The sequence below is a fragment of the Oryzias melastigma genome, linkage group LG5 (genome assembly GCF_002922805.2).
Source record: "Oryzias melastigma strain HK-1 linkage group LG5, ASM292280v2, whole genome shotgun sequence".
NCBI classification, from domain to species: Eukaryota; Metazoa; Chordata; class Actinopteri; order Beloniformes; family Adrianichthyidae; genus Oryzias; species Oryzias melastigma.
The window spans coordinates 4,193,371-4,206,882 of record NC_050516.1 but is presented as its reverse complement, the minus strand read 5'-3'; the positions used below and the strand labels follow the sequence as shown (position 1 = coordinate 4,206,882).

At 38.3% G+C, this 13,512-nt stretch overlaps 1 protein-coding gene across 2 annotated transcripts in view; it reads left to right on the top strand.

The window, feature by feature from the left end:
• The window catches only part of LOC112144722 (contactin-4), a 156,669-nt gene that overhangs the window by 128,467 nt on the left and 14,690 nt on the right, over positions 1-13,512 (top strand). For both annotated transcript variants that reach the window (XR_004947831.1, XM_024269438.2), the window contains 3 exons: positions 7,366-7,524; positions 9,250-9,399; positions 10,950-11,020. Coding sequence is in view for 1 of the 2 variants with exons in the window: in XM_024269438.2 (XP_024125206.1) it covers positions 7,366-7,524; positions 9,250-9,399; positions 10,950-11,020 (380 nt within the window). In the remaining variant the exon portion in view is untranslated. The remainder of the gene's footprint in view (positions 1-7,365; positions 7,525-9,249; positions 9,400-10,949; positions 11,021-13,512) is intronic.

The window sequence follows — 13,512 nt, the reverse complement described above, 5'->3', positions numbered from 1 at the left end:
GTCATTTGATTTTGAGAATCTGCTGATACAAGTTTGGAATCTAATTCTTTTGTAATGCTTTGAAAAAATTAGCAATTTTAAAAACATGTCTCCGATTTTTACTTTAAGGCCTTCTTTTCTCTTTTGACTCTTAAACAGACCACATCTGATGCAACTATCAACTAGAATCAATTGTTACCAATTAACTAGAGACACTAGATGATGATGGTCAGAGGGGCCGTAGGCGCGTACTGGCAGCCACGCCTCTGTCAGCCTGCCCCAGGGCAGCTGTGGCTACAATAGTAGCTTACTGTCACCAAGTATGAATGAGGTGTGAATGAATAATGGATATACAATGTAAGCGCTTTGAGCGTCTGGAAAAGCGCAGATAAATCTAATCCATTATTATTAATATTATTAATCGTGAGAAAATTTGATTACTTTAGCCTTATGAACATTTTTGATTCATTTCTCCATTAAAATTCTTAAAAATGAAAAATAATTTTTGTTCAAAATTGCTTTTTTACCATAAATATGATAATGAATTTGATTTAATTTTATTTATATAGCCCAATATCCCAAACCAATTGTCTCATTGGGTTTAATACAGGTGATCCTCAAGGTGTGCTAGAATCTGATGTATTTAGCTCCATGTTTGGACAGGTTACACCTGTTCCCGCTCTTTTTGTGTTACACTTTTATTACATCTGATATGCCACGCGCTGTCTGCATCTACTTTGGAATGAATTCAGCTACACTTCAGGCTTTTTTGCTAGCGTCAGCTCTGCCATGCGTGTGCGTTTGTTGTCTGTATGTTAGCATAGGAATATGTGTGTGTGTCTGTTTGTGTGTGTGGGGGGTGGGGGTGTGTAGGGGTGTGTGTGTGAGCGGCGTGCTTCTACATTGCAAAGCGAGCTTCTAAAACAGTGAGAGAGAGATGGAGAAACGCTCCGTCTTTGTGGTGCACACTGTGTCCGCGCTGTGGTCGGGCTGCTATGCTAGCACTGTTAAGCAGTGCCAATAAGGCTGAAACCTTTGGGGTGAGCAGACAAGTTGTAAATGCTGATGAAATGTTGACAGTTTAAGCGTTTAATTATCGCTACATTTTATTGGTAAATTTTTCTCCCATCTGAATTATCGGCATGAAGTCATAATGTCCATTATTGGCCGCTAATTATCGGTAACCGATATTATCATGCAACCCTACTAGTATTATAGGATGAAAGCAAAGATGTGGTTGTGATTGAAGATTTATGTAAATTGGGCAAACTGAATGCATTCTCTATCGGAAATATGGTATAGAGGAGATTGACAAGATCTACAGCCAATCAGGATTCAGAGCAGTGTGATGTATTAAAAAAAAGAAAAAAATCGTGGAAAATTGCACTGGAAAAGAAAATCTGCAAAACAGTGAGGCTGTGAAAGGGGAACTGTGATAAAGTGTGGGACCTTAGCATCATGTGTGGTAGCTTCTCTAAAGCATTTTAGCATTTTTTGAATTTTCCTAAATTTTAAAATCAGCTTTACAGATTTTGATTCTTTTTTTTTTTCTAGTCGGACTTTTTAGGATGATTTTTTTCATAAAAAGTTTTTTTATTTTTTCAAACGGCTAATGTTACTCTTTGTTTCCTTTTTACCTCAACATAATTCTATTGCAGCTGGTTCCAACTCCATACATGTATGTATAAAAATAAAGTGGAGTTTTTGTAGCAGAAGAATCACGGCGAGTCAGATTAAGTTTCAGATTAAGACAGTTAAAGTCAGCAGCAATTCCAGGCTGTGCAGCTTTTCACATCCAAATTCTATTTACATGTGTAATCTGAAACACAGCAGTGTTGATGCTTCATGATCTTCTTTCAGGAGCAGGTAGTCCCACTGAGAATGCCGTACTCCCTCTGCAGATTTATAGAGCTTAGTGGGAAATCTGGTGTCAGTTATCCCAGTCCAAGCCTTCTTGATCTCATGTTACTCCCTTTGATTTCAGTGTAATTCTAAGAGGAAAGCGTGCTCTTCTTTTCACCAAAGCCTTCCCATTATTATTGTTTATTGCTATAATTATCTCTTCTTTCTTCAGGCGAGGAAGAAAAAACGTCTACTTTTTTTATTCTTCTTTGTACCACATTCATGTTATTCCTGGAAGTGAGGAGTGTGCAGTCAGACAGATGTAGATCTTATGGTTAATGGAAAACAAACACTGCAGAGATGATAAGGTGGTGAGCCACCAGAGTTTATGTTCTGTGATTTCCATTCGGCTTTCTCCTCAACCGACAGCACGAAAACAGGTTTAACAGCTTCAAATAAATGCACCTGAAGACTTTCTTGAAAGCTATTGTCACATGCAAAGGTACAGGGGTCAACCCACACGAGTTCTACAGGTTTTAAGGTGGCGACTGGTGTAATATGTTTCTACGTAGGAGTGTTTTGCAGTTTCCTTGAGCCACGTTAAAAATTGAATGTACAATTGCCATGCATGTGGTATTGCCAGGTATTTACAAGGCTAAAAGAAACTACACCCTATATTGTACGGTTGATGAGGTCGTACGGTGCCGATGTCGTACGGTCCCTCATGTCACACTCTAGTCTATAGTAAAGCCTTAAAGTACAAACACATTGAGCATGTGACTTACGTCCACGAATGTGCTAAAGGAGCATTGTTGAACACGTATTTACCCCATGGTGTTCTGGTTACTAGCGTATGTTTGCCATCTAAGAGGTTTGGTGCGAAATGTCGACACAGTGCAAATTTGGCCAATCTTGCTCCAGGCTCTTTCTTTCACAGTTCTATTCCGATGTATGAAAGACTTGGTGTCATAAATCATAACTAATCACTTCTTTGTTGTGATTAATTTGGCACTTCTGTGAATTGATTGTGATGTAATTTATACTTCACTATGGATATAAACTTGTGGCTTACCTCCTCATCATTTTGTGCCTAAATGATCAAAGTTCAACCTGGTTCAAGTTTGGACGCCAGCTCAATTGTTGCATGTTTTGCGCGTAACCTTCAAAAAAGGTCTTAAAAAAGTGTGTAGCTACACATGAATACGACTGTTTGGAACATTGACATCTGAAATGTGTATTTACACGTTTGCACAAACTTTTCATTGAAAGTGGTCGCTTTAACACACTTCTTTGAGGGTGGTGTGAGTGTAGATTTGGGTAAGACTGCTCTTCCTGCAGAATACTGGTATATCTGCACTAAAATGAGTAAACTTGTATGGGGTACGCAAAGAGTACATACCTAACACGTGAACAGCACAGACCGCTTGCGCTGTCCACAGGATTTAGAGGAGTCAAAAAATGAAAAATACTTACAATATGCCCAATTCTCACCTACTTTACTCACTTATCATTGTTTGTTGTATAAGCATTGACTGTAGAGATGGACACAGCCAGGTGTGATGTAGAAATTGACCTACTTCAAGCTCCAACGAAATGAAGCCAATTCAGAAGCCATTTTCCTGCATTATGGGTGCCGCCATTTGGAGCCAGATGACAGTGATTGGTCCAAGTCTGAGTCAATGTTTCAATAGCAACTATTGTCACCAATCATGAGAGAGCTTGTGGGAAATGACTTGAGAGAATCTTTCTATCCACCACATGCTTTTACTGAGGCATCCTATTGATCAGTTTACAACTTGAACTTTCAATAAAAAAAAAAAAAACCATCAGGATTATCAAGAAGATGTTAAGAAAAAGGTGTCAGAACAAGAACGGTTATTCTGACAAACCCAGTAATGACTCAGTTTCTCAAAAGAAGTCTATTGGATTTTGGCTTCTTGGAGCCTGCAAGTACGTCCTTAAATGTGTATGTTATCATGCATTATATATTCATTTTATATGTGTCTTAATGTGTATAAGTGTTCACTACAACCTGTTGCTCTCAGCCTTCCCCATAGACAAAAAAGAACATGAATATTTTCACTTCACGGGCACATCAAGCAGTCAGCTGCCCTCATATTTCATCTGTGTTGGTCAACTTTTTTTTTGCCAGCAAACAAACACTCAATATCCTCCAATAAGGGCAGTTTTAACTCAGGCATACGTTAAACATCAGATTAAAAAAGTTCAATGACTCCCGATGACACAAACCCAATTCTTTGACTTCCTGTTTGGGTCTCATTTCAAAATAAAAGTAACAGGTCCCAAATAATTTCTATCAGTAACCACTAGTTCATTTTACTAAACTCAGAAAAAGTCAACATCCCTCTTTAAATCAGTTCAATCACAGAAAACCTTTATTTCATCACTTAGACGAAAATGAACACTGCAGCTAATAGGATGACTTCATGTAATCATCCTATAGTAGGTTTAATAACAAAACTCAACAGAAAGAGTGTATATTTCTTCCCTATGAGGTTAAACTAATGGAAATTAGTAGGAGATCTTAACACACATGAGAATATATTAGCTTGTTTTTTTTTCAGTCTATATTTATCGATGTTAGTAACACAGCTCTGCACTTAACTTTATGTGTGGCAAGATTCTCCTCTTAATTTTTCATTTTCTTCTTAAATTAGACTCCTGATGGTTTGGCTCTTTTTGTTGTTTTCAGAACATTAATTGCACTGACCCTCGACCACCCTGCTCTCCTTACCAACAGCACCCCGGGTCTTTTATTTTTCCTAATTAGGGAGCTTGTACTAAACCATATTTTACAGAAAAAAATGGCTTAAAAACAGAAGCTTCCATGAAGACTCATAAGAGTAAATAAATAAAATAACAATTTAACTTTATTGTAAATATAGATTATCGTAACCCTGGAAGTGATCCCCCGGAGCAACCCCACCCCTCTTTAGTACTGAATACTTCTGAGTGAGATTACCTGCTTACGATATACCATGTCACCTGGTCTACAAAGTAATATTTCATACAACAATTCAACTTATTATTAATAAAGGGATCTTACATTAGGTTATGGTTTTATTTCTTTGTTTTTTGTGTGTTTTTTTTTTTTACTCTTTATGCTGCCAAAACTTGGTGCCAAGTTGGAACCAGTAATGATGGATACGGTGCTACCATATAAAAATGTAAATTTCTGTGTTTCATTCTTGACAATCATCCGGATAATCACTTGTATTCTGTTCCGTTTTGCTGTACATTTCTAGCCAATCATTTTACCTTTACAGCGATTGTGGGTAGGCTCATATATGAATGGGTGTGGCCACAAAAGAGGGCAGGGCTTCAGTCAAAATCCCAAAGGCAAAGTGAACAAAAGTTTGGCTGTACTTTACAGCAAAAGCTCTAATTTAGCCCCTTGATGGACAGGAGTGACTTGTACAATACTCTAAAAAAAGACAGTCGCCATGGCAACGAGCAGTGAACTTTGTGTTTACTTCCGCTTGTGTGAGCACTGCAGTGCAGACTGTCAGAAAGAATGAAATAAAATATCTTTGGCACATTCAAATGTTCTTCTTCACCCTGTCACCCTCCACTTAACCATTATTTCTGATTTATTTTTGTCCTAAACATTTAAAGTTTTGAAAGATATGATAATCTATATACTGTATGTGGTTTCATAAATGTGCTGTAACAATGCTTATTGCTGTTTTTGTAAATAAATACAAATGTGGACATTTTTACAGAAGCCAAAAACAGTCTACCCTCCATTTTTTTGGACAATTTTCACGTAATAATGAGAGGCACTGTCTCGTTATCACAAGAAAAGGAAATTTGTTTTCTCCTTATAACGAGATACTGAAGAATATACAAAAGCATCATTCTCTCCCTTTCCTGCACTAAGACGCTGAGACTTAACCTGGTTGAGGTCTCTTTATTTTGGATGAATGAAAGAACCAGGGCCACCGAGCATCTCGGTGTGGTGCGTTCATTGAGCTCCGGACATTAGTGGACCCAAACAGCCACTTGGCCCAACTCAGGCTGCTACAATACCTTTTTTCATTTTTATACAATCTGCAGCAAAACAAAGCAGTTTTTCAGCAACAAATTCAACACAATTAAATCAAGCAATTAAAAATTTGTCAGTTCTTCTTCTGGTATTTGACATTTTCTCTGCTTTGTTTTGCTGTGGATGTCAGGAGCTCGGTGAACGCACCAGGCAGAGACACATGGCAGCCCGGGGTTCTGTCTTTCGACCTGTCTATGAAGATTTAAGGGAAAGTACTAACAGAATCCTGGGCTGACGAGCGCCCCTGTCTGCCAATCACCAGAAGAACTGATCAATTTATTACTGAATAATTAAATTGAATTCCAAATTTTCTCTGACAAACTGCTTTGTTTTGTATTGTAGCGGACTGGTTGGGCTGGTTGGGCTGAGTGGCTGTTTGGGTCCGCTAATGTCTGGAGCTCAGTGAACGCACCACGCAGAGACACTCATCGGCCCTGGGTTCTGTCATTCAATCTGTTGTTGGGGGTTTTAGGGAAATAAAGGGTGCATGAGACGGAATTGGGGCGTTTGAAGAGCATAGATCCAATAATGAATCAAAAAATTGACTTTTTGGAGTGTTTTTTTCCGCCGTTTTTATTGTTAGCCATAAAATAGAGACAAAACAGGAGATGTCTCTGCATCATAGCACGAGAAAGGGAGCAAAGGAAGCTACAGTATATTCTTCATTATCTTGTTATTGTGAAAAAAATTAATTCGTTTTCTCATGATCATGAGATATCATGATAATGAGAAAGTGGATCTCATTATCACGAGGAAATTGTCGGGGAAAAAAATAGAGAAGCTTTTTTTCACCTTCTGTATATTTAAGAGTAAACATAATATTTTTAAATACAAATATTAATGTGGTAAGGATTTTTTTATGAACTTCTAAGGTTAAAAAAATCCCACATGAAATTCCTGTTTTATTTTGAAGGTCATGTTAGTTCAACTTGCTGTTTTTTAAAGTGATAGCTGTATGATAAATCAAGCTTCAATGTGGATAGTCTAACTTGGGTTTGTTTCATGTTAACAGTGGAGCCTGTATGCTATTTGGTTGAAGGTGGAGTTCATCTTCCCGCCCTGAATGCTCATCACATGCACACCGCTCGCCCCTCTTCCTCTCAGTTTCAACCCTTCCATCTCACATCCACTGCTGCCCGTCTTGCTCGCCCTCTCTTCTCCGAGCTTGCCAATCAGTCATCCGGCCGTGCTGCCAGCTTTCCTCCGCCCTCACCTCCACCCACCTTTCCTTCCCCGACACCAGATAATAAAGTTTCTCATTCCGTCTAACTTGTCCTGCGTTTTGGGGCCACCTTGTTGTTCATAGCCGTCCTGCTGACCTGTAACATTCTGTATTGATGAGGCCAGTGCTCCCAGGAGAGGGGAGTTATGAATCACTTTGATGCTGTGGTTGAGTGTGAAGGTGCAGAGCAGGAAGCCAGCCTGAGACTGACACTGTTTTCCTGCGGTGAGGCTCATACTGTTTTTCACTGTAATAGGCCCTCCAGGGGCCCCGGAGGCCCCATCGGTGACGGACATCGCTGATACCACTGTGAAGCTGTCCTGGGGCCCCGGACCTGACAACCACAGCACCATCACCATGTACATGGTGCAGGCAAGGACGCCCTTCTCTATCGGCTGGCAGACTGTAAAAACAGGTGCATTTTCTCTTTCCATTCTAGATTGAGAATGGTGCATGCTACTGTTGGTGCTAACAGGAGCTCTTCATCATAAATAATTTAGTATGACAAATTCAGCATTACTTCTGGCAAGAAAATGACAGATAAAAATGGAGATGCCATCGATCTGTTCACTTCAGTTCACGCGTTACATCAGCAGGATGCCTGACTTACACTACCAACATGAAGCAGAGCAAGGTCAGCTGCATGAAGATATTTCAGGCCTTCTAAGCCATCACTTTGACACCTGGATCAATATTTCCAAAATAAAAAAAAGAAAGGTTATGACATATGACGGTCGGATTAAATGATTAAATGAGATCCGATCGCTTGTTTTTTAGAGTAGCCCTCACTGTAGGCTTAGGATTGAATCTTTTCCCTCAGTATTTGGTTCATATTTTGTATGCGTTAGTCACAAACTGCCCTTTTCGGGTGGATGTAAGGTGTCTGCAGGTGAAAACATGTACAGGGCATGTAGGTGGCGTGGACAAAATTTTTAAATTATGAGCCTGCAGAGTGAAAACTTGAATACACCTTTTTTTATCTATGGGTATGCTGCGGGTGATGCAAACATTACCCGCAGCATAAATTATGATTTCAACATCCCTAAAACCTCTGTACTGCTCAAGGGGCCGGTTATTGCTGTGACAAGTGATAAACGCACCCATTTAGAGCCCGACTGTTAAAAATTAGGAAGTTAGACAATCTGAGCAGAGTTTGTGTGTGAATTCTAGGGGTGTCCTATGGGCACTTAAGCATCACCTGTACACCCTAATGCTTACTACATTTGCATATGGTCAGTAAGGAGCCAGTGCGCGCACATCACTAATGACAGGAACTTGGCATAAGTATGTTGCATGTATGTGGAAGTGCGTGTAACTTACATTCTCTTTACAAGACACCACATGCACAGTGGGACGTTCCATTGTCATGATGCCCCTGAGGCTACGTACACGTGTAGTGCATGAATCTGCTTTTGGCATGTGATGTTCACACCAGACTGTCGCTACCCGAAACAAGTGCATGCGCTCACAGTTTGGTGTGAAATGTGGAAGTGGCGCAAATCTGGCTAATCTGGTTCCAGGCTTTTTCTTTCACAGCTCTATTCTAATATATGAAAGACATAGTGTCATAGAATTCCGGCCGGGCATAAAATGCAATAAATAATTTCTCATTTAATGATCAATTTTCAAAAGGTTGGTTCTTTAGTGTTTTGAAAACAACGCTAATCAGTCATCACTATCTTGGAGCAAACGGGTACTTCTTATTTGGAATGCATGGGGGAGGGATCACTCAGTCCAGTTCTCATATACAGTCAATGGAAATCTTTGAATTTCTGTGATTTTTCGACTCTTGAAGTTATGTTAATTGTACAAATGGTCAACGAGATACAATTATTCAAAGAGCGTCAGCACAGGAGCTGTAGGGTTAACAGAGGTCAGAAGTCAGGAATCTAACTACAAACCTGCTCCTACAGGTGTTCTATTAAGAAAGATCCACCTCTCTGGATCGCCACTTTACATTTCTTTTTAACAAGAAATAAAAGCAAAATAGGCTCAAGAACATGAAAGTGTGTAGATTGTTTTGAACACATTGTCATTGTAAAATTCTGTTTTCTTAAACATATTTTTATGTGATTAAAAAATAAAGCTTTAATTATAATAACAGCAACACACAACTCAACTCTTGCTTCTTTAATCCTAGTTCCTGATTCTGTGCCTGGACAGATGATGCACGCCTCTGTGACTGATCTGATCCCCTGGGTGGATTATGAATTCAGGGTGGTGGCAGTCAATGTGGTTGGTGTTGGAGAACCCAGCACGCCATCAGAACCAATCCGGACCAAGCCAGCAGGTATGCAAGCGACAATTTATTTACTAAAATCATTACAACATAAGCAAGTGTTTGAAGTATTCCTTAAGCAAAGCATTTGATGGTTAAGGAAGATCTTTACTGACCTTCCCTCTTTGTCTGCCCGTAACTGTCGTCCACAGCAGCTTCTTCTTTAAGTGCATGTTGTCATTTAATGCAAGAGCTCTTTGCCCTGCTGCAAGAATATCCATTTGGCACTGACACATCTTTTTGTTTGGTTTTGATGCATGGTTTGTAATTGACAGTTTCTTCACTTGAGGTACAGCTCACATTTAGATAAGGTCAGTCCTCCAAATCCTCCTTAGAGAGCCACAGTAGTGTAAAATAATACACAAGAACTGTTTCCTGACCCCAAAGAAAGGCAAAGCAATCTATAGATTATGTGTGTTCTTTAGTGTTAACTCAAAACTCAACTTGTCTGTGTTTTTTTTTAACCGATACCCTTTGTAACAACTATAGATTTGTTTTAAGTTAAACAAATAAATTTAATGGCTTTTTAAACTCAGTGTGAGATGAATTATTTGAAACATTTGTATTGTTAAATGATTTGTCTGAATGTTTCCTTTTTCACTTACTTTTTATTATTTATATTATTAAATAAAATTAAAACACAATAAAACTGCATTAAAATTACACAATAAACAAAGCAAAACTCATCCAGAAAAATCCCAACAAAATAATAAAAACTTTTGAAGAACTCCAGGTCTCATTTGACTCAGTAAAGGTCTGAATTAACTAATTTTTGAGTCAATTAATGTAATTGACAAAGATAAATAAAATATCAATACAAGCTTACTTAAGCATTAGTAATAGCACCTCACTTAAAGGAACTGATTTTATTATTTATAATAATAATAATACAAATCATTTTATTTGTAATGGCCGTCCACTTTGCTGTTCTCGATCTTCTGCCCCTCCCCCTTCTGAGTCTCCATATAAAATGTTCTGGCTCCGCCCCTGCACGTTGGGTTAACAGATTTTTTGATGGCTTGCGTCAAATTGATAACATTAGAAGCATCTTCCCCTAAAAACTGCTTCATACAACCTGGCTTTTTAATACACTGCAACCTCATACTGGTGTCCAGTTTATGAATATTTAGTTTTAACTGTTCCAGTTTGTCTACAGGTTTGATCTTTGATAGCTCCATTGCAATTTTTATTGCTTTTCTGTTCAATGTCTGTGTTTTTTTTATTTTTTATTATTCTGATCAACTTTCTTAATAATAAGCATTTTTTAAACATCCAACAGTTTTGTGTCAAATCAATTTAGTCTAAATTAGACTCTCGTGTGTTGTTGCCTCCATCTGGTTAACTCACATGGGAACACGTGTCCTGTTGTGTCTCACATGTGCTAATAAATGCACTGTAAACTGGGAGGGGGAGCAAAAGTACCATTTTAGTGTGATTAGCTCCTTCTGTGAAGATAAGAGGCTGCAGACAGGCTGTGATCACCAAATTGAAAGCCACATAGTGTAACAGATTCTGCAGCACCTGCACCTGTCGATGAGCAGATCTCCTTTGTTTCTGTTCAGTTCCCAGGGTGGCTCCAATTAATGTGAGTGGCGGTGGGGGAGCGCAGGGAGAGCTTGTGATTACGTGGGAGGTAAGTGATGGATCTTTTCTTCTTTTGGCAAAAGTACTCTGTCTTTAGAAGGGGCTGAAGTTTCTTTAAGATGTGGATAAACCTCATATCTCTCAAAGTCCCACTCCGATCACATTTTGAAAGTGTTCCCAGTGGTCTTTTAATTATGTTCATGTTGCTTTGAGCCAAAATCCAAGAATCTGCCATATTTTAGGACATATTTTCTGCAGAGCTGCAGTAGTTTTTAGAAAGTCTTCTGAGTTAAGAACAGGACTGTTGGCACAGAGTAAGCCCACCCCTACTTCCCATCATCCGTTTGTGTACACACTGTCCTGCTAGCGTACAGCCCCTCATGACCCCAACCTAACATTACCACTGCAAAGAAATTGTGAGCAGTTTTGAAGCTATCTAGCCTTTAAAGTTGCTTTGGTGAGCAGGTTCTACCAGCATACAGACACATTTTTATTCGAACTAGACCCTTTTTTTTTAAAGAGTAGAGTCAATCACATAATAATGTGTGGTGCCTTATTCAACCAAGGTCATTTTAAGGCGCCACATAAATCGAATAAACTTAAACATCATATCCAGTCAAAACAGTTAAGTGTAAAGTTGCAAAAAATGTAGCACCAAAAAACACTGAATGATTTTGACGGTTCCAGTCTCCACTTTTATCTTATAATGTCTCTTGGCACATAAAAGTAACAAACAAGCCTGGAAGTTGTTAGAGCTGAACCACTTTATCACAAACTAGCTGGTTTAGCTAATCGCATGCTAATTTATGATGCTATCTAGCAGTTGATGCTATCCATGCGATAATCGTAATTTCATCCCAAATTTCCCACAAAATTTAGCTTAAAACAGACTTTATATTTCTCATTACTGTTTTATGTGTGTGTAATTGTAAGTATAAATAAGTCCACCATGTTGGATTAGCTGATACTATGTTGCATCTCTGTTAACAACAAGCGTCTCCCATCCAACAAACATCATTGCTAAAACATCACCTTCCTAAAGGGCCTTGTTCAGTAAGATTATAACAGACCCTTTGGGCAAAATTTATTGTGGAATAGAAAACAAAAGGTCATGGGACACCAATGAAGAAAAAAATGCTTAAATTCTTAAATAAATCAAGTTATATGTCCTGTTAGCATTGTAGATTGTAGTACTTTAATTAAATTAGTTTTTTAGATAAGCATGTCTCGTCCTTGTGCTTTCATAGAACCAAAAGCTATCCACCGTATTAGGTGGAGTGACTTTAACCTGCCTTTATTTAGTTTCCTGTGAACTGAGTTTTTTTTCATACAAAGCTTATTGGCCTTAGGCTCTCTTTCATTCAGTTTATTAGCCCGCATGCTAATTTAGATGGAATTTACCCTACATAATTTGGCCATTAAGTTCAGATTGTCCAAGAAAAAAAAAAAATGAAATCGAGTTTCATGTCACGGATTCTGAGATTTTAACTCTCATCTAAAATGAACCAACAGATTTTCATGGATAATCACTTTAACACTACATTACTACCAGGCTGGGAATGTTTATTCTGTCAGTAATCGTTTTATATATATATATATATATATATATATTTGTCATCTTGCCTTCAACCGACAAAATGTAAAGTATGTTTAGTTATGTTTCACTATGTTTACTATCTTTAGTAAAAAAAAAAAAAAAAAATCTTCACCAAGGTTTTTCCACATATTTAACACACCAACACCATCTTTACCACACATTTACCACCTCTTTATTACCTTTACCAACTTAACCAACTTTTACCACGACTTTGCAACACCATTGCCACCTTCAACACCTTAACCACCAGATTCACAATTACCATACTTTTGCAACAACTTTGCCACACCTTTACCACCTTTACTGGTACCAACCTTAACCCCTGTAGAACCGCTTTATTAACTTTATTACATGGTTACCACCCTCACCACCAACAACTTTACCACCTTTACCAAACCTTACTGCTTCTTTATTACCTTTTGGACCTTTGCCACGCATTTAGCACATTCACTGTCACCATCTTCACCATACTTTCACAACCTTCACCAACACCAACTTTAGCACCTTTACTGACAACAACTTTTAGCAACTTTACCACCTTAACCACCAACTTTATTACCTTTACCACCACCTCCTAACCACCTTTACTAGCAGAGACTTTATATTTTCAACACCTTATTGACCATTACTACCAACTTCTACACCTTTTCCCTCTTATTCACCTTTACCGAACTTTTACCACACCCTTACCACCTTTATTAGCACTAACTTTGACAATTTTAGCACCTCTTTATCAGTTTTACCAACTTTATTACACGGTTACCACTTTACCAAACCCTTACCATCTCTTTATTAACTTTAACACCTTTACCATCAACTTTACTCCTTTTACCACAACTTTAGCACTTTCTCCACCCACGCCCTCTTCACTCCCTTCCTTAAAGAATTTTTATTTTTAAGAAAATTGTGTATATTTAAATAATTTTTAAAAGAATAGCACCAAC